The following is a 20,937-nucleotide window of genomic DNA, read 5'->3' as shown; positions in this document are numbered from 1 at the left end:
AGCAACCTTGGAATCTTTATTTCACATTCTTTAAAAATTGTATTTATGTCTAGCTCTTGTGTGGGTGGTGATGCACATTTTTATCACCCCTCACTGGCAACGATACAACTGTATTCTCCCTCCCATCAGAGGCAGTGTGCCCCTATAGACCGGTTGCTGGGAATCACGAGTTGGGAAGAGCATTCTTGTACCCAGGTTCCCTGTAGGCATCTGGTCCAGCAGGCTCTCCTTATGATCTTACACAAGCCAAAATTTTATACAAGTGGCAGAATGGAATTTTTCTTGATGTCAAAATGGCATTGTCAGAAACCTGCTTTTATGTAAGGGATACTGCTACTTTATTTTCCTCTTCTGTGCATGAATCCAATACCCTTCCAACTACACTTTTTCGTCTCTCCAGCTCCACCCTGGATTCTTCTGCTGCTCTTGCAAAAACCCGCTTTTCTCTCTACGGGGCTGTTTCTCCTTTCAAGCAACGAACCGCATCTCTCTTTCTCTGTTTGCTTTAGCAGACCAGGCCAGCCAGCGGAGGTAAGCACAGGGTCAGGTCTCTCATGAGGTTAGGTCAAGCTGTATGTGGCAAGCCAACCATGTCTTAAGTGGTTGGCCATGTTTTTGTCTTTATTTTTATTTCTACAAGATGTGTTTGCCAATTCATCTTAAAACCTCTTAGCGGTTTACATGAAATATCAAAACATATATTAAAATTACCAATAAAATCAGGTGTTTAAAAGCTAAAGTCAGCCTCATTCCCTCCCTCAAAATAAAACCAATAATACAATCTTTATGATTCTTGCAGTAAAATAATACATTATAAAATACTCCCCTTTCTTTTCTAACAGGTTTGATGACAGCGTCTTCTGCAGAGGACAAAAGCGATGCTTTACGCTCTGCAGTCCAGGAGATCCTTCAGCAAATGTGCCCCCCTAATGCCCCTCCCCTCAAGCCTACAGAGAATCAACCTCATATTGTGCCAGTATATTGTGGAAAAACCAAAGTATTTATGACGAACTCCACGGTAAGGGGGACACTTTCAGTGGGTTCTTTGGCATGGAGTCACCCTCACTCTCATCGGAAACAGAATTCCATTTCCTGCAAATCACACCATATGTCAATGGTTCTAAAGTGCTATGATGCCACTTTAAGCAGGCATGGCTCCCCCAAAGAATTCTGGGAGCTGCCATTAGTTAGGGGTGCTGAGAGTTGTCAAGATAAACCCCATTCCCCTCGCAGAGCTGCAGTGCCAGAGTGGTTTAACAATCAGTCCCTCCTCTCAGGGAACGCTGGAGACTGAGCTATGGGAGGGGAATGGGGTCTCGTAACCACCCTTAACAAACCACTGCTCCCAGAATTCCTTGAGGGAGCCATGGCTGTGTCATGTTAAATGTATTGTGTGAATGTAGCCTTGGTTTTCATTTAAAAACAGGAATAAGCCAATGTTTGGTTTAGTTTTCTTGCATTTTCCCAAGGAGGTTGGATAGGAATGTACCAAATGCATTTTTTAAAAAATGAAATAAATCCTAATCCAACACTTTCAACCAAGGTTCACTCACATGCAGGCTGTACTCTTCCCCACCCCAAGCCATCCTCAAAATGTGCTTTTAAATAGTTAAATTCAGTGACTCCTCCCATATGTCCGCTGTTATGGTGCCGAAATGTTGTTCAGTAATATATAAAAATTATTTTAAATAGTGTAGACTAGCTGGTAAGAAAGTGTTTTGGAAGTTAGCACTGAGAACTGCTGTTCTTATCATGCCTGCCTTGGCATGTGCCCTCCAAAGGGTCTGCCTGGAAAAGGCTTGCTGCCTCTGCTCTAACCATTACACCACACTGCATCTCCACTCAGGTAGGTTTGCTTACTTGTACTTAGAACAGGCCATCTGCCCACAATGAAAAGTTTAAGTTATCTCCTTCCTCCGCTGGACTCTGAAACTCTTCTCACCTCGGAGGTTAAATCAGTCTCTCTAAAAATAAAATAAAATAAAATAAAATCCTTTGTTTGGGGGCAGTCCAAAGGCCAGATATGCCTGAAGCCTGAGGCTCCATTATTTTTCTCTTCTGTAGCTGGAGCTCCTTGAAGTGGGGCGAGCCAGAGTCTTAGCTGACAAAGCTTTCTGCATCCAGTGCTGCTGGCGAAGGTTTAAGAGGAGGAAGCTGGATCAAGAGAGAGCGTCGGCCACAGTCATCCAGTCAGGTGAGGGGAAAGTAGGAGCAGGCGGGTTTACCTGGGTTAGCTCGGGGGCAGGGAACCTTTTTCAGGCCAAGGAGTTACATTCCCTTCTGAGGGTCACATGCCCTCAGCAATAAAGGCAAATTTTACCGTGGCACTGTGCTATTTCATATATTTTTATAAATATATACAGATGTTCATAAAAAGCACAAAAGAATGGTTTACAACAAATATACACAAAATCAAGGATCAGCTGTCTTAATTGCCTGCATAAGCCTGGTGAAACAAAAGTTTTCAGTAGGCATTTAAAAGCTGGCCCAGAAGGTGCTTGGCTGAATCTCTGTTGGCAGTATTCCACAGGGCTGGGCCAATGACACTAAAAACTTGGGGTTCTTGATGTTGTCAAATGAGGGAAATGACCAACTAAGCTCCTGCAGATTATCTCAATGATCAAGTGGGACAGAAAGGTTCAAGAGGTCTCTAAGGTGCCCCTGGGCCTACCTTGTTCAGGGCTTTGTGAATGCATACACTTTTAACACACACTCCTCTCTCTATCCTCCGGCCAGATGAGCAAAAGCGGTATGGTCAGGTTTCAAGGACGCATCCCAGCCAGGCAAAAAGCCTTGAGGAGGAGCCAGGCAAGCAGACTGGTGAGGGGTGTTGTCTATGTGTGACCAGAGGAAAGAAGAGAGACCTGGAGGGCTGTATTCAGACCCCAGGCCTGCGGTTCTCCACCCCTAGGTTAGATAGGTGGACAAACAGTCTGACTGGGTAGAAGGCTTTCTATGGTTGCAGGTTCAATCTCCATTTGGAAAGATCAGGTAGCAAGGGATGGGATGGAGCCTTCTCTCTGCCTGAGACCCCGGACAGTCAGAGCAGACAGTACAAGGCTGCATGGACACTTGGTATCAGGTCCTTTCCTCCTGTTCCTTATACTCCCTTAATGCAATGTCTTTCTTTCTCAGCTGTTCGCTCATGGTTGGCCAGGAAACATTTCCAGAGGCTACAGAAAGCTGTCAGGGTTATAAAACGGACCTGGAAGAAATGGAAGGTAAGAGATCAAAGTCTTCCCAGCAGCTTGTTGAAAAGCTGGAAATGAGGCTGCAGTTACACAACAGAAAAAATAGCACCAACACAGATTTTTACTTTCTGAGAATCTTTGCTTTTTTCCAAAAAGTTTTACATACTTTGTCTTTCCGTAGGCCAAGATGGATGTCCTGGCTGCAGAGGAGTTGGATGACTTAGAAGGAAGCCCCCTCCCCTCCAGCCTTAGGGCGATGGTTTCATTGAGCGAGACACATAGCAAGTTGGAAAAGCCATGCCCCCTAAATGCAGCAATCCAGTTCTGGCCTCTTGGGCTGGTCCTTTCAAGCGGCCCAGTGACACTGGGTGCTTTTCAGAGAGACCTCGCCCTCCTAGCCTGCCTCCAAGTGCTGCAGCAGAACAACCATCACAAGGCAGAGACCAAGCAGCGCACACAAGGGGTCACCTCCATCAGAGCCCTCCCACAGGTAAGGACCATGCAACTAACACCCCCCTCCCCACCAAAAAACTAGTTGGTTACTGTCTCCCATGTTGCATAGTTGCTTTTAAGTGGAAGGGAGGTGGACAGAACTCTTTCAGAGCCCGTGCCAGTTAGAAAACCACAAAACATATGTAAAAATAAAAAAGCACAACTGTGAAGCCTGATGCCAAACTCTGCCCTGAAACATCCAAGGTTCATCCTTTTCTATAAAGAAGGCAGGGGGGTGGGGAACCTGTGTCCCTCCCGATAGAATTGTACAGTTGGGCTGGACCCTGAGAATCATCTAGTCTAACCCCCTGTAATGTATATGTCACTGGACTACATATCACATCATCTCTAACCACTGGCTATGCTGCCCACGGCTGATGGAAGTTGGGAGTCCAACCACATAGAAAGCTGCCTTATTCCGAGTCAGACATTGGTCCGCCACGTTCAGTGCTGCGTATGTGCCTGGACATGGCTCACCAGGGTAACCCATTTCTCTTCCTAGGGCTCGATCAAGTTCCACTGCAGGAAATCTCCGCTGCTTTACGCAGACACCAGGCCGCACACCCACAACTGCACCATGACCGGCTTCAACCAGATTCTCCTCGACAACTGCAAGCTCCTTTCAGCTTGAAAACTGACTTCTACGTGCTTTTATATACTATTTACTGCACTTTTTATGCTTTCTCACTCAACAAGAACCTTCATCAAGCTGCATCTCTCCCACTGCATTTAGGATACGGTTTCCTCAAAAATGGTTCAGACTGTCCTGTGGCATCTCTTGGTGGAAGGTCACAGGGCAATTCTCTGGGGAAGGCACACCTCCCCATTACTGCAAGCACCATACACACATGATGTCAGGGGGAGAGCCTATCACAGAATTGCTCTGCGACATATGTGTTCTATCCACCCTTTCAAAATACAGGAGGACAGGCTGTACCTCATACACACACTTCTCTGGGGACCAAGGGGGCCTTGTGTCCATGCACAAAAGCTGAGCATCTTACACCAACACCTGCCAGAGAGAGACTCCACTTCACTCAGCCTTGCATTTAACAACTTGCCTGGTCACCACAGGTGATCTGGAATTCCATGCAGGCCAACCCTCAGGGCCGTTCTAGCCACAGAGGAAATGTGTTTCCTCAGCAGACTTGTGGAGATGGAATGCACCTCCCTGATCCTACCACAAGCCTGCTTAAGCAAAAGCTTTATTTTTTTATTTTTTACTATTTCCTCCTCTGCAGCTGTGTAGGCTACTAGCTTCCTGTCCAGTAAAAATAAAATTAAAATGGCATGTGAGCAACCTATTCACCAGATTAGTTTAAACGTCAATTATCTTACTCCAATTTATATAATCAGGAGCTGGAAGCAAAATCTCTAAACCAACTGGGGTTTAGAATTCAAGTCTACACCTCAGGAAAATCACATTGTGAACTTCTGCCTTGAGTTATAAACCAAAGGTAACTTTTTTAAAGTATTGTGAAAAGGTCTGTTTTAAACAAAGTTTTTAAACTTTATTGTAATAAAGGGTGTTGTTCTCTCAGGGAGAGGGAAGCAAACCTACTGTTGCTTTGGGACTTTTTTTAAAAAATAATTGTCGCCTTTGCCAACTGGGTTCTCTCCAACTATATTGGACCACAGCTCCTATTCACCCCAGCTGGCATGTAGCTATGCTGGCTAGGGCAGATGTGCTTCTGCCATCCAAAACATCTGGTGGACACCTGGTGGGCAAATCTACTCTGGGGCAAGACAAAGTTTATGGGCTCAGTCATTTCAAAATTTCAGTAAGCAGAATTCCAAACAGTGCTCAGACAGGAAGATAAGATTCAGTGTATAAGTACACTCCTTAGGATTAGACACAAGGATCAGTTTCGTACTTGCAGGCCATTTTCTATAAATCAAGACTCAATAAAAATGTCCATGATTATGAAATAATCTCTAGCCTGCTTCTGTCAATGGCTCCAGAACTAATGGGAGGAAAAACCAGGGGAGAGGTTCACCCCAAGGAAGTCTCACTGAAATCAACAGGGCAATGTAACTTTAGCTGCAATTGCATTTAATTCCCATCCAATGTAAGATCAAGATGCTATTGCAAGGGCAGTGGGAAACTTGGCTCTTGCTCCTGTTCCAAACCTGAACTCTCTTTACAGCCTGAAGATAATCAAAGGTGGTGGAGAGGCTACTTTTGGAACACAAAAAGGCAGTGTGTGTAAACACTTCATTTCCCCCCAAATCTAGGGCCCATGGTTACCAGGGAAATGGTGTGCCCTCCCTAGGAAAGAGGGCTATGAATTATAGCTTATGGTGCTCCAGGGGTTAGCCACAAGAGAAGCCCTTCCTCCAGCCTTGCAAATAACAAACTTCCCCACCCAGAGAGGGGCATCGTCTACCTGCTCCGCACACACAAAAATCACTCTGGGCGTGTGTTCTCCTTCTTGGGAGGCTCGACAATCCTCAGGCAACAGTCTGCAAACTCCACAAAGAGAGGCTCCTGCATGTATGTCTTCAGGATGGCACTCTTGTCTTTGGCCTGGTCGACAGTGAGAAGCAGCTGGCCGAGGTGGGGGTTGAGGAGGAGGCCTTTGAGTTCTTCAGATTCCCCTGTTTCGGAAAAAGAGGGAGATGACTCCAAGGAAGGGTGGGAAGATCCTTGGCGACTGGTGCCCATCTCTGGAGAAGGACTGGAGCTCAGGGGGTAGAGTGCTGGCTTTGCATCCAGAATGCCCCAGGTTCAATCCTCGGCATCTCCAGATGAAATAACACAGGGCCTGAGAACCTGTCTCCATCCTGCTGTTCTTGGGCCACAGCCAGCAAGGGCCAATGGTCAGACACTTCTGGAGGGCCAATGGTTCCCCATCTCTAAGGTAAGAGATGATGGGAAAAACCACTTTCTGCCCCAAGATCCTGAAAAGCCATAGTCAGGAGCAGACAATATTGCCTTATTTGGCCCAGAAAGTGGAGACACTACAGTATTTAAACCTCTCACCCTGCCCCCCCCCATATATGGCATTTGGCTATTGAGGAGGAAACGACATGCAAATTATATATCCCTAAGGGTAAGATACAGAACATTTCTATGCTGTGTGGTGGGATTTCATTTCTAATTTGTCAAATTCAGATATACAAACTCCTCCCCCAACAAACTGCATCATTTCGTTTTCATGACGTGCCTTGCTGCTTTCATTTTTCTACATTATCTGCCCTCTGTTTATTTTAAAAATACACCTTTTGTGCTGCTCCTAAGCCTTGTAATTTTGATTGTTTTTTATCTGTACTTTCAATGTATTATTATTTTATTTTATGTTAGCAGAAAATACTGGGCAGAGGCTTATAGGGGGAGCTGTGGTCCCAAGTCTCGTCAGTCCCACCCACCCACCCACAGTCAGGGACAGAAAGACAGCAACATCTGGGAGGGTCCCATGCTCCCCATGCCTGCTATTCAGGAACTTTGGGCATGAAATCAGACAATGGATTCTTAAAGCAGTGATGTCCCCCTACCCATAAAGTAACAGTCGCAGGGTCATCTGCTCACGTAAGAACCAATTGCTTCAATTCACACATAGGAATTTCTTTATAGTAGGAATAACCAACCAGTCACCTCCAGATGGCCACTGGGACTGCCGCTCCATCAACCACAGCAAGCAGGTGGTTAGGATGATGGGTGTTGTAGTCCGAAAGTAGCAAGAGAGCCACAGGTTCCCCTATACCTGTTTTACAGAAAAAGTTAACAATATTTCCCATTGCCCCCTCTCCCCACTTCTTTTTATTGCCACCTTGGAACCACTTTTAATAGCAATAAGAAATGATAAAAATATAAGAGGAATTAACCTAGGAACTCGGTACTACAAAATTAAAGCCTTTGCTGATGATGTAATCATAACCACTGAAAATCCAGTGGAAAGTATCCAAAAAACGCTTGCACAACTGGAAGAATTTGGGAAGGTCTCTGGGTTCAAACTGAATAAAGGAAAATCCAAATTATTAACGAAAAATTTACGTAAGTTGGAACAAGAGGAACTGGAAAATACAACAGGTTTAAAGGTAGCCAATAAGGTAAATTATTTGGGGGTTTGGATCACCAATAAGAATATAAACTTATATAAGGACAATTATGAGAAGAAGTGGAAGGAAATAAAAAAAGAATTAGAGACTTGGGGAAAATTGAATTTGTCCTTGTGGGGGAGAATATCCACAGTTATAATGATGGTATTGCCAAAGACGATTTTTATGTTCCAAACAATACCTATAATTAGAGACGTAAAGTGTTTTAAGGATTGGCAGAAAGACCTTGCCAAGTTTATTTGGCAAGGGAAAAAAGCACGCATAAAATTTAAGCTACTAACAGAGTTGAAGGAAAAAGGAGGCTTCGCGGTCCCTGACCTTAAACCGTACTTTGAGGCAGCGTGCTGGACATGGATTAAGGACTGGATATTAATTAAAAACACGGAAGTCCTAGATCTGGAGGGATGGGATATCATGTACCGGTGGCATGGCTACATAGGCTATGACAAGGTTAAATCCCACAAAGGATTTTTAAATCATATTGTGAGAAGGGCATTATATGAAGTATGGGAGAGGAGTAAAAAATCAGTAGTAACCAAAACACCATGGTGGCTGTCACCAATGGAATCCATGTCGGTTCACAGGATGAATATGAACAGCGATTGGCTAACATATAAGGATTTAGTAGAGGAAACAAGTAGTGATCCGAAAATAAAGGACCTAAGCGAATTGAAACAGAAGGGAATAACCTGGCTGGAGTATTATCAATTAAAAGCCGCCCTTGAAAAGGATAAAAGAACCAAAGGATTTGACAAAAAAATATCCTATCTGAAGAAGGATATTTTATATAATAATCAAAAGACACTTTCTAAAATGTACAAACTACTTTTGAATTGGCAAAGAAAGGAGGAAGATATCAAAGAAATTACAGTAAAATGGGAGAGGGACCTGGGACATACGATCAAACCCAATATTTGGAACAAATTATGGACTAAAAATATAAAATTCACGGCTTGTTTCCTTATAAGGGAAAATCTTATGTACTATAGGTGGTACCTGACCCCTGTAAAACTTGCAAAAATAAATAAATCAAATAATAACAAGTGCTGGCGATGTAAGGAACAGATAGGAACATACTACCATATGTGGTGGTCCTGTCTAGAGATACAAAGATTTTGGAACACGATTTATGAAGAGATAAAGGGTTTGATAAAAACTAAATTTAGCAAGAAACCAGAAGAATTTTTACTAGGAATGGTTTCAGATAATATTCCCCAAAACAAAACTAGGCTATTTATGTATGCAACGTCAGCAGCAAGGGTTATAGTGGCAAAACACTGGAAAGATAAAAATACACCCACTAAAGAGGAATGGGTAGTCAAATTGTGCGAGTACTTGGAGCTCGCAAAGCTGACAGATGCAATAAGAGATAAACCTAAAAAATTGGTGAAAGAACAATGGGAATGTTTAAATAATTATTTAGGAGACAAGGGCTCAGCAAGAAAGATCTGGCTATGTTTAGAATGATACCGCATAGAGAAATGTTCCCTGATACCAAGATGAGGGATTCCTTTGGAATGCAGATAAGAGTTAATTGATAAGAATAATGATCTGTTGTGAGCTTGACGGAAGTGTACAATAGATGAGCTTTCCTGCTTTGGCTCATCTTCCTTTTTCTTTTTCTTTTTTCTTTTCTTTTATCTTTCCCATAGTTGCTTATGTTCTGTGTTATGTACTTCGATATTTTTTGTAGTTTTTAAAGTCCCCCCCCCCCACTACTATTAAGGAATTTTCCTTTGTAATTTTGGTTGTCTATATTTATATGTACCTGTTTACATGTACCTGTTTAAAACAAAATAAAAGTTTTTTTAAATTTTTTTTAAAAAAAACAATATTTCCCATTGGAAAACTTACCCAAGAGCTGAAGTTTCTGCAGGGGCACCTTATCGTCCTCATCATCTTCTGTCAAAATGTCATCCACTGACCAAGAACGTCCTGAGAAAAAAGCAGGAATAAAGTAGTGTCAGCAAAGGTACCAGGGCTGTTACCCAATCCGTCTATGGTGCCTTTGTCACCTGCCACTCAGCTACAGTGGGAAAACGGGATACTGTCCTAGAAGAAACTTTAGTCTGATCCAGAAGGGTCCTTATGATGCTCTGACTGTTTCTCTTCTCTCAGTATGACCCCCAACTATCAATGCCAATTAAAAGCCTGTTTGTTTTCGCAAGCGAGCTGGAAAGGGTGCAAATACCTTCATTGTTCATGGATGCCGTCCTCTGGGAGGTTTCTTGACTTGTAGGCTGCGGACGTGGCTCTGCTTTGGGTGCACATTGTTCTGTTCAAATGCCAAACACATCTCATTACATCCAAGCCAAGGGAAGCGAGGGGTTGAGGCCATTCTCTTTGGTTAAGATTGTCCCCACCATATATTTTTTTCCGCCCCGCCCTTTTATAATATATATAAAACAGAGAGAACAATTATAACAACAGACAAAAATTTAAATATGGAAAACAATAGAATGAGTATAGTGGTACCTCAGGTTAAGTACTTAATTTGTTCCGGAGGTCCGTTCTTAATCTGAAACTGTTCTTAACCTGAAGCACCGCTTTAGCTAATGGGGCCTCCCGCTGCCACCACGCTGTTCTCATCCTGAAGCAAAGTTCTTAACCTGAGGTAATATTTCTGAGTTAGTGGAGTTTGTAACCTGAAGCGTATGTAACCTGAAGCGTATGTAACCCAAGGTACTACTGTACAGTTGCACATGGATTAACAAATATCATCAGATTATCAAGTATAATTCCAGATTTGCTGGTGATTAGAGGCAAACTCCTCACAGCCTTTCGTCCCCTGACTGATTGTTGTGACCAAAAAAAGTGACCATCTGTCAAGAAGTATGGTACATCACAAAAGTGCACTATAAACGCACCCTTGCAGAGCAAATTACAGTGGTACCTCTAGTTACAAACTTAATTTGTTCCAGAGATCCGTTCTTAACCTAAAACTGTTCTTAACTAGAGGCATGTTTTCACTAATGGGGCCTCCTGCTGCTGCTGCGCCGCTGGTACACAATTTCCGTTCTCATCCTGGGGCAAAGTTCTCAACTCGAGGTAACTCTTCCAGGTTAGCGGAGTTTGTAACCTGAGGCGTTTGTAACTCGAGTTACCACTGTACTCAAGCAAGCCTAATCAATTATATATAATCCTACCTTTATGTTTCTTGCAGCAGGACACTGAACAACTGCAACAAAAAAGAGAAGTTTTTTTAAGTGGAGACATTTATTTCTATCCCAAGGAGTTCAAGGCCAGGCTATATGGGGTTTCTCTCCCCTCCCACCATTTTATCCTCACAACAAACCTGTGAGATAGATCAGGATGAAAAAAGTGTGACCTGCCCAAAGTCACCCAGTGAGCTTCATGGCTGAGGGGAGATTTGAACCCAGGTCTCCCAAGTCTTAGGCCTGACACTACAATTACACCACAAAGGTTCCTTATTTTACCACTGCACAAAACACAACTCATTATTTATATGGATTGCCCTTCCTCAAAAATTGGTTTATGCTACATAAAATAATACGATATGCAGGAGTGGCCAACTTGGTGCCTTCTGGATGTTTTGGATTCCCATGGCAAAACAGGGATGATGGGAGTTGAAGTCTGCAACATGTGGAGTGCACCATGTGGGCTACTCCTGAAAATTTTGCAACATCAACAATAGTAAGATAACTATGTGCGTTAAAACCAAACATTTGCAGCTCCTTCATGGTATAGCAGCAGGTCAGTGCATAATGGGCAATGAGCAGGACCACAAAAAATGAGCAGGACCACTAAAACAGTCTCCTCCTTTATATATAAACCACTTCTCAGCTGCATAATTGCATAATGACAGAAACGGTTTCAGTGGCTTTAGTTTGTCATCATTGATATTTTATGTTTATTTTATTGTACTGTACATCACTTTGGTAACTTTCCATTGACATGAATAGCCTCATCCTCTGTGAATTTGTTCAATCCTCTTTCAAAGCCATCCAAGTTGATGGCCATCGTGGGAGTGACTTCTACTTGCTGTGCAAAGAAGTCCTATCTTTCATCTGCCCTGACTCTTCCAACATTCAGCTACCCTGACCATCCACAAGATCCAGTGTTATGAAAGGGGGGGGATTTCTCCAGCCACTTTCTCCATACCATGCATAATTTTATAAATGACTACTGTGTCACCTCTTACTTGCCTTTTTATTACCTAAAAAGTCCCAAATACTGTAACTTTTGCTCCTAGGGGAGTGTCTCCATCCCCTTGATCGTTCTGGTTGCCCTTTTCTGCACTTTCCCCGAAGTGTACACGGAATTCCACTTCTTTAATTATGGAACAGTTATTTCTCACCTTTGCTATTCGCTTACTTTTTATTTGCCTTAGGGATTGATTCTAAGTAAGAACCGCACATTAGCTCAATCAACAATGAGCTAGTAATTCTTCTGGGTCGGATGGGGGAGCCATGCGCTTTAAAATTGTGGATGTGATCCCGAGGGAGTTTCATTGCTCAGTGGAGATTTGAACCCTGGACTCCCAAGGCCTCGTCCAACACTTTAAATCACCACTGGGGGGTAACTGCCCGCACCCCCAAGCGAACACAGGATCTCTCTCACCCTCGGGGCTGTAACCCCATACTGCACACACTTTTGCGACAAAAACTGAGCTCCCCACCCCCCCTGATCACAGACACAGTCCCGCAGAGCCACCTCTGAGCACACACAGAGTGCCTTCCGTCCCTAAATAACCGGAGCCCACCAAAGGGCTCCCGGGGGGCGCTGCTTGCACCGGCCGCTACTTACTATCTCTCCCGGCAGCCCGGGCAGCGGTACTTGGCGCCGCCCCGCCCGCCTTCCCCGCACACGACGCACAAGCGGGAGCAACCGGGTCTTTGCATGGCGGACGCTGCTGCTCGATCTCGGCTGGGTAAAAACTCCCACGTGCGTCTCCTTCCTGGCCGGCAGGGATCTGGAACCAGGCCAGGCCAGCAGAGCGGCCGATCCCGTCGATAGGCCGCGCCTCCTGCTCCTGCATCCATTCGAAACAGGATCGCACTCGATTGCAATGGCTGAGCAGTCCTGTGTCGCTCGCTCTGATTAAGCCCCAGTGCAGGCGGGAGAGAATGATGTCCTCTCTCTTGCATTGTTTTTAAGTACTAGATAGGTAGCCGTGTTGGTCTGCCATAGTCAAAATAAAAAAAAAATTCCTTCCAGTAGCACCTTAAAGACCAACTAAATTAGTTCTTGGTATGAGCTTTCGTGTGCATGCACACGAAGAAGTGTGTGTATCTGAAGAAGTGTGCATGCACACGAAAGCTCATACCAAGAACTAACTTAGTTGGTCTTTAAGGTGCTACTGGAAGGAATTTTTTTTATTGTTTTTAAGCTATTCTTTGGGGGATTCTTGCTGCCTTTCAGTGTGTAACCCCCATTCCCTGTGTGTGCGTGCTGTGGATTGGTGTGGTGGTTGCTGTAAATCGTAGTAGTAGTAATAATAGTAATAATAAAAATAATAAAATTTTATTTATATCCCTCCCTCCCCAGCCAAAGCCGGGCTCAGAGCGGCTAACAACAGTAAAATAATACAACATTATAAAATCAATTCATTATAAAATCAGTAGTGGTAGAAGTAATAAATAATAATCATATTCCGTTTTTGTTAAATCCTAGTAATGGTAGCAGTAGTAATAATAATAATAATAATAATAGGACTAACGGTATTGGGCTGTATGGGGTGCTAGGGGAGAGTAGTACCTCTGGTAGTGTAATAAGAAAATTTAAGGTATTATACTTCTCCTGGGGTCGTCTGTGCATCTTTGGTCCCCACCCTGTACTTGGCTCTCACGTGTGGCTCCTAGAAGCTGTCTGGATGTGACAGCAGACACACCCTGGCCGGCTGAATCAGGTGAGGGGAGCCGATGAGTCTCAAACCCTTGGGGAGTTACAGATAGGTAGCCGTGTTGGTCTGCCATAGTCAAAATAAAAAGAAGTGTGCATGCACACGAAAGCTCATACCAAGAACTAACTTAGTTGGTCTTTAAGGTGCTACTGGAAGGAATTTTTTTATTTTAAACCCTTGGGGAGTTAGGGACTTCTCCTGCTTGCGAAGAGAAGCTCCGGCGGATTGAGTGGACACTAGACCAAGAGTGGGAAGGTAGCCCATCTTGTAGAAAGGGGGGGGGGAATGCTGATCCTGTACCTCCGCTGTTTTGCAGGATTTCTTCAAGAGAAGAGAAGGGCTAAGGGGCAAATCCCACACACCTTTGGGATGGAGTCACTAAGAAGGTTGGCTGGCACTGTGAATGCCTCCTCCTGGCAACTCCTTGCAGCCAAGCTGGTGCCAAACATACGCAGAAATTCTCTAATTCAATTGAGCAGGTGATGGGGAAAGGTTTTCCCCTGAAATCTTGGGAGAGTTGCTGCCAGTCAGAGTAGACAATACTGGACTAGATGAACCAAGAGTAACAGCAGGGTATAATTACAATATACAGGGCATATTTATTGTTATATTATTCAGGGGTGCAAACTCTTATCCGACAGAATGTCTGGTTTTAATAATTTGTTTAACTGTGTTATGTATTTTATTCTATTTTATATATTTGATCTTTTGTAATGGTTTTGGCTAGACAAAGTAAGTAAATAAATAAATAAATAATACTCAGTAGTATTGCTACTGCTACTATTACATCATCATCATAAGCTGTAAACTGATTGTGCATTTTGGAAACTTTGATGTTTTAATGATTTTGAAGCCATGATGTAAGTTTATGACAAAGGAAAGGCAGAATATAATTTTTTATTGTTTTTCTTAATCTGTTTTAGTATTGTTATTCAAAAAAATTAATGTCTTAAAATTATTGTTAATTTTTCTTAGTGATGTTATTGTTTTTTCTTTGTTATAAACTGCTTTGCAGTTTTTCACAACCAAGTGATGTAAATTTTATGAAATAAACAAGTTGCAGTCAGAAAAATAACTGGGTGACCAATGTGTCCAAAACCAGGATATATGTGTGCATGTGTGTGTATTCTTTGAGGTTGCCTCTGAGGCCAGATAATGGAGCTAAGCCACATAAAAATGCTAATGTTTGCCCTCTGTAAACATTGTGAAACATCACTATCTCTTGTGCATTGATGTACCAGTGAATTAAATTAAATGTGGTGAGCTTGGCTTTGCTCAGAGAAAGGTTAACGATACTAAAAGGAAGGATTGCATTTTATTAATGTCATGCCAAAGCAAACACTGCAAAGCCTTCCCAGTTGGCTCTGATGTTACATTGGTTTTATACACACACAAAATCCTTCTAAAGCTGCTCTGCTTGAGAGTAAATCCCATTGAACCCAATGGGGTTTGCTTTTTAGTAGATGAATTGCTGCATGAGATTTTCCAGTTCTGCTACATATATTGGTTGAGGTTTCTCAGCTCAGTTTTATTCACGCTGAAGCCTTTGCTAGCCTGGTGTCTTCCAGATGTTTTGGACTTAAAACGTCCATCAGCCCTGCACTGTATAGCCATGCTGATTGAGGCCAATGGGAGTTGTAGTCCAAAATATCTGGAAGCTACCAGGTTACCAAAGGCTGCCCCAGATTGTTCCATAGGAAAGCACATTATCCAAAGTCACCATGCGTCACATACAATTTGATGTGGCATTTATTTTTCATCCTATCTTAATATGTTTTTTCAATCAACAACAATATTTTAGTCAGTCCAAATATATATGTATATATAATTACATTAAGCTGGTGTTTCCCAGACTCCTATTACACCTGCCCAACTCTCTGTACTGCATGAAGTTTGGAATGTTGCTGTTAATTCTAATCAAAAGGAGGGTGGTGTGAACCTTTTAAACCACAAATCGAAATTCTCCTGTCTAATAACTCACTCTGAAGTTAGTTCACAGTAGATAATTTCAGCCCAACACGATCCTGTTCATGAATGCTACCAAGGTGTAAGTAGCACAATTCTATTGTCGATAGGAGAGAGCCGATGAATTGAATCCCCCTCTCCCTTGTACTTGAGAACTGTCCAGTGCTGAAGCTGGCTCGCTTTGGTGAGCTGAAACATTAATTCAGATCTCTGCAACTGCCAACTACCCATAGCCCCTATAAAGAGATTTACACTGCAATCCTAAACACATGTCCTTGGGGAATGCATCCCACTGAACATCTGAGTAGACATGCATAGGACTGAACTCTCAGTGATTGCTCACTGCAGACATTTAAAGATGTTTGGGTGAAAATGTACAAGACTGGGTTCACTTTGGTCCGAGCAGGGTCACATTTTCCCAATGGCCTGCACTTCTATGCGGTTGCTGGAAGGGCACTTCAAAAACCTGAGTCTGTGCCACAAAGTTTTCACTTTCAGGGTGTAGATGATGGGGTTCCCCAATGAATTCATGGTGATCATGATGGCGGTAAGGTTTCGGAAGACGTAGACATCCATGGAGAAATTGTTGGGGCACTGCTGAGTGGTTATATCCAGGACAACGCCAGCAAAGAAGGGTGTGTAAGACAGCAGAGACAGCAGCCAGATGAAGATGCTTGTCCGGGCTACTTGGATCTCGGCCAGCCTGTAGGTGGCATGGGTTTGCCCCAAAGCACCCATTGCCATCTTGTGTTTCCTCAAAAACCCAATGATGTTGCAGTAGGTGAAGAAAGGGAGGATCAAAACCACTGCACAGTGAGGGATAGTGATGAAAATAAGGTAGTCGATACACAGAGGGCTGTAAAGCGCAGAGGCATTGTCTCTATCCAAGCAATTCCAGCCCATCAGGGGCAGGAAGCCCAAAAAGAAGCTAAGCCCCCAGACACCCAGCACCATGCCTAGGATCTGGTTCCTGCCAAGGCGCCATCTTCTCCTCAGGCATTCCGCCACAGCCAGGTAACGCTCAATCCCAATGAGGACTAAGTTGTAGATGGTGGCCAGGATTGACATGGTGTAGAAGGCATATGCAGTGAGGAGTTCCTTGGACCCACTGATGGTACTTTGAGGGTTGGTGACGAACAACAGGGCAATCCAGAAGCCTGTAGAGCTAGTGAAGAGGTCGGAGAAGGCCATGTTGCAGAAAAGGATGAAGATGGGCTTGCGTAGTTCTTTGGAGTAAACCACGGCAAAGATGACGGCAGAATTGAAGAGCACAGAGATTAAGGAGATGGTCAGCTGAGGAGCACCCAAGGAAAGCACCAGGTCACTGGTCCAAACATGAGTGGTGTGGTTGAGGCAGCTCTGGTGCTTAATCATGGTGAGGGTCAGGCCAAATCAATCAGGAAGCGATCAGAGGGGAGCAGGAGCCAGCAAGGCAAAGCCAAGAGTCAAAGGCAAGAGTCAGAGCTAGGAGGTTAGTTGTTGCTCTGGCAAAATCTCAGTCTAAATACAAAGACCTGTACCACTGTTTCTGCCTAGGAGGGGCTAACGGCAACCTGGGTGCTGGGAGGTCCAGTCCAGAGTCTGAGGATTCTTACGCTGCCTTAGAAAATATTGCAAGGTATGGTCACTCACCACATTAGGCAGCTGCTCCCAGAGCTCTTTGAGACCTGGTTCTAGGTCCAGTGACTCCCAATGACAACAGGTCAAGCTTTTAAATGACCGCTCTTTTTCTTCCCATAGCCTACGGTCCTAAGCTGGATGGAAAGTTGGGTGACCTCCTGCTTTGCGGCTCCAAGGGGTGGGGATGGGGGTTGAACACAACAGGTTTCTGCTTTCCAGAATACTACCCAAGCTGTGGGTTAAACGTTAACTCCTGTGCGTCAAAACATTTTGGTTATTGGTTCAGGGTGATGGCTCCCAACCCTGAGGTTGCTAGGATGGTCCTAGGTAGCAAAGGCATCTAATAAGCTCCCTGTAATCTCTCTGTGTGGTTTTCTCCATCTGGAATCTCATCTTGGACGCCTACACTGGAACTGCGTTAATTAACTGCCAAACATTAAGCCTCTTGAAGCAAAAACAGTCTCTTCAGAGAGAGATGGGGAGAGAGATGGATGGATGGTTGGATGTCTAGATACATAAAAGAGAAGTGCCAAGAGCAGATAGCTTGATGCGGATAAATAAAGAGAGAATAGGATTGTAATGTTGGAAGTCACCACAAAGGTTATCTAATCCAGTCCCAGGAAATCTGTCTTCCAACTTTTGCTGAGAAAGCTCCAACAAGGGAGAGGTCACCACCCACTGACACAGTTTGTTCCAAATACTGCCATCTGCAGCAATGAATTTTCTCCATTGTCTGCCCAGCAGCCCTCCAGATATTTGAAGACAGCTATCCTATTGCCTCTTTATCATCTCTTCTCCAAAATAAGCATGCTCAGCTCCCTCAACCTTTCTCCATAGGACTTAGTATCCAGGCCTCTCACTATCTTGTATCTCCTTCCTAGAGAAATGTTCCTGCTTGTCAATATCCTTAAACTGCCCATCAGCAGCCAGGGTCAGGAGGTCAGCAGTAAAAAGCACTGGTGTCAGTGAAGTTAACTCTTTATTCAAAGAAACCAAAACAGTGCAGGCTTAGCGATTGCAGCAACTCTTCCCAATAGGACTTGTCTCCATGAGGCATTTGTGGGGACTGAACGTGCCTGCCTTCCCACTGCTCTCTAAGGCCTCTCCCAGTTCCTTTTCCTGCAGCCCAAGGCTCCATCTTCATTTCTCTGTGTCCAGCCAGCCCATGACATTGCCCCAAAACTGGCCACAGTATTCCAGGTGAGATGGGCAGGTGTGCGTATATGTTAGGGACAATGTAAGTTGATGTGCATGATGCCAAGCGGTTAATGCATTTAACAATCGGGCATTGCACACATTCTCCAGGGGTGATGGCGAATGTGCACATAATAGCTCCATGAAGAAGGAATTGTGCATATTTTTCCGGTCAATCTACATTTCTGGAGCACTTTAGAATGCTGAAATGGACAGCAGTATTTTGGCACCATAAGTGTCAAGAAATCCATTGTGGTAGCTGCTTTTGTGGCTTACAGTCCACTTTGGCATAATCAATGCTTTAAGCCAGGGATGAGGAAGATGTCACCCTGCAGATGTTGCTGGGCTTCAATTCCTATCAACTCCAACTAGTATTTCTGATGATTAAGGATGATGGGCTTTGTAGTCCAACAAGATCTGGCGGGCATGCAGTAAGAATCTTAACTACCATATGTGAACTACGTAAGGATGAAGGCATCTGTCAATTTGGGGTTCTCTCAGTTTCTCATTTTTCCACATCTAATTTCAGTTCTCCACATTTCCATGACAGGTTTTTAAAAACCTTTATGAAAATTCATTAGCATTTTAATGCAAATTTATCCTAGTGCACCAATTTTTGTATGCAATTTCTCTAGATGTGCACATTTCCCCCTGATAGTCAACATTCTGTGATAACTGAGCATGCTCACTGAGTTATTACTGAGGTGGGGAATTCCCCCTTAGGATTGCTTTTCCCCAAAAAAGGTTTGTGATACGCTTTAATACCTCCCATTCTTGAGTGTGGCTGATGCTGTTTTGACCAAATAATTATAATAGCAAATACCTTTGTGCATCAGAAGTAGATGGAATGATACCATGCCAATGTCCAGAATTCTTAGTTGCAAAGCAAATCTTCCGGGCTCTTCAGAAATCCAAAATTTCCAAACATGAGCTTCACTTTGATTGCATCAAAATCCACCTTGAATAAGAAAAGAGGATGGGTTTGCACATACTGCACTAGGACAGGAGAGGGCACTGTTTCAAATGGAAGCACTCAACCATCTCTCTTCTAATTGCAAACATATATCTCCTTTTTAAAAGGATGCCTAGGTGGTCACTCTAATGTCTATTCTCAGAAGTAAGACCCACTGAGTTCAGTAATACTTATTCCCAGGAAATTTGTATAGGATTGCAGTTGCAGTCCTACTGCAGGATTCTATTTACAGATAGGTAGCCGTGTTGGTCTGCCATAGTCAAAATAAAAAAAATTCCTTCCAGTAGCACCTTAAAGACCAACTAAGTTAGTTCTTGGTATGAGATTTCGTGTGCATGCACACTTCTTCAGATACCACACTTCTTCAGATGCACACTTCTTCAGATACTGCAGGATTCTATGTGATTTTTAGTTGCACTAATGCATTATTCTCTATTTACATTTTGTTTATCAGCATTTTCGATTTTCCCAGGTCCTCACACTGGCAAGAAAAAAACCCAAACATGGATCTTCATTATGTGAACCTGGGTGGAGACCCTCTAGGACTCCAGTTCCCATCAGCTCTGACCATCAGCCAAGTTGGCTGGGGCTGATGGGAGTTGGGACTCCAGCAATATCTGAAGGGCCACAGGTCCCCCACCCCTGAAAACACAAGGGAAGCATAATATCAGAACAAAGATTTTGACATAATTTTTATTTACTTTATCTACATTCAGCACCCCACAGCTGTATTTGCTGGCTGAAGAGTTGTGGAACTGGCCACCTGAGGTCATTAAGCCCAGAGCCTGACCCAAATCAGCTGCTTTTCAAGGGCTCGCCTAGGGTTGACCGTAAGGACAGGAGTGTGGGAGACGCTTAAAGGCCTACGTGCATAGAAGCAATTTGCCAAGGACACCTCTCTGTTTCTTATCTCAACTTCACATCCACAAACTTTGTTCCTCTGAAATGATCCATTGGATATACAGTAATTTCCCCCAACCTCCCACTTCCTTTTCAATTGCAGTTTATTGCCAGGGATGTCACTGGATCCTTCTCCAGACTTATCTCCATCTCTCTGGATAAGCAAAAGGACAGTCTGCCCAGACCATAAAACATTTTGTTTTACAGCTGGGAGAGGTGAGCCTTGAGATAAGGATTGTGGTCACTTCTTTGTTAAGGGGGACATGCAGAGATAAATGCCTTTCCATGTAGATACAAAGGCCACAGCAGAATGCACAGGTAATTCTGTCAAAGGGCATACAGAATGGGGGGTCAGGGACTGGTATTCCTCTAATTCAAACATATGCATATTTTACAGTACACATGCATTTTTGTCCACATCACTTGGCTACTTTAGAGCTTGCACTTGTGTTAACCTCCAGCCCCCTACTGGAATGCGGCCCCCAACAGCTTTCCAATGGAGTAATGTGGCCCTTAAATCAGATTATCTGAATGCAGTATTTTCTATTTTTGCAAGGAATCCAGGTGCCCTTCTCTCTGCTGAATACGTAGTCATTACATTCCCAATCCTATTTCAGACGTAGCACCAAGCCACAGTTCAATGTTACAATAATGTTGCTCCAAGCTTCATGCTCATGTTC

General features: G+C 43.7%; 3 protein-coding genes across 7 annotated transcripts in view; 1 reads left to right on the top strand and 2 right to left on the bottom strand.

The window, feature by feature from the left end:
- MYO19 (myosin XIX) overlaps positions 1-5,615 on the top strand; it is a 43,659-nt gene extending 38,044 nt beyond the window's left edge. For all 4 annotated transcript variants that reach the window (XM_082200790.1, XM_082200791.1, XM_082200792.1 and 1 more), the window contains 5 exons: positions 843-1,018; positions 2,065-2,194; positions 3,136-3,221; positions 3,373-3,681; positions 4,186-5,615. In XM_082200790.1, the coding sequence (XP_082056916.1) occupies positions 843-1,018; positions 2,065-2,194; positions 3,136-3,221; positions 3,373-3,681; positions 4,186-4,314 (830 nt within the window). In that variant the 3' untranslated portion in view covers positions 4,315-5,615. The remainder of the gene's footprint in view (positions 1-842; positions 1,019-2,064; positions 2,195-3,135; positions 3,222-3,372; positions 3,682-4,185) is intronic.
- On the bottom strand, positions 3,067-12,646 carry ZNHIT3 (zinc finger HIT-type containing 3). 2 transcript variants are annotated; one of them, XM_082200847.1, is made up of 6 exons: positions 12,510-12,646; positions 10,889-10,920; positions 9,934-10,017; positions 9,597-9,677; positions 6,071-6,281; positions 3,067-3,205 (listed from the first exon to the last, which is right to left on the bottom strand). In XM_082200847.1, exons 1-5 carry the CDS (start codon positions 12,602-12,604, stop codon positions 6,091-6,093), a joined length of 483 nt encoding a protein of 160 aa, XP_082056973.1. In that variant the 5' UTR covers positions 12,605-12,646; the 3' UTR covers positions 3,067-3,205; positions 6,071-6,090. The 2 variants fall into 2 exon arrangements, with proteins under 2 accessions (XP_082056973.1, XP_082056974.1); XM_082200848.1 differs by lacking the exon at positions 12,510-12,646 and adding an exon at positions 12,078-12,229.
- Positions 12,647-14,734: 2,088 nt separating this feature from the next.
- On the bottom strand, positions 14,735-19,196 carry LOC309519716 (lysophosphatidic acid receptor 1-like). The gene has a single exon (XM_082200843.1). It carries the CDS (start codon positions 16,942-16,944, stop codon positions 15,979-15,981), a length of 966 nt encoding a protein of 321 aa, XP_082056969.1. The 5' UTR covers positions 16,945-19,196; the 3' UTR covers positions 14,735-15,978.
- Between the last annotated feature and the right edge of the window lie 1,741 nt (positions 19,197-20,937).

This window comes from Podarcis vaucheri (genome assembly GCF_965113315.1).
Source record: "Podarcis vaucheri genome assembly, chromosome: 15".
NCBI classification, from domain to species: Eukaryota; Metazoa; Chordata; class Lepidosauria; order Squamata; family Lacertidae; genus Podarcis; species Podarcis vaucheri.
This window is presented reverse-complemented; position numbering and strand designations above follow the sequence as displayed.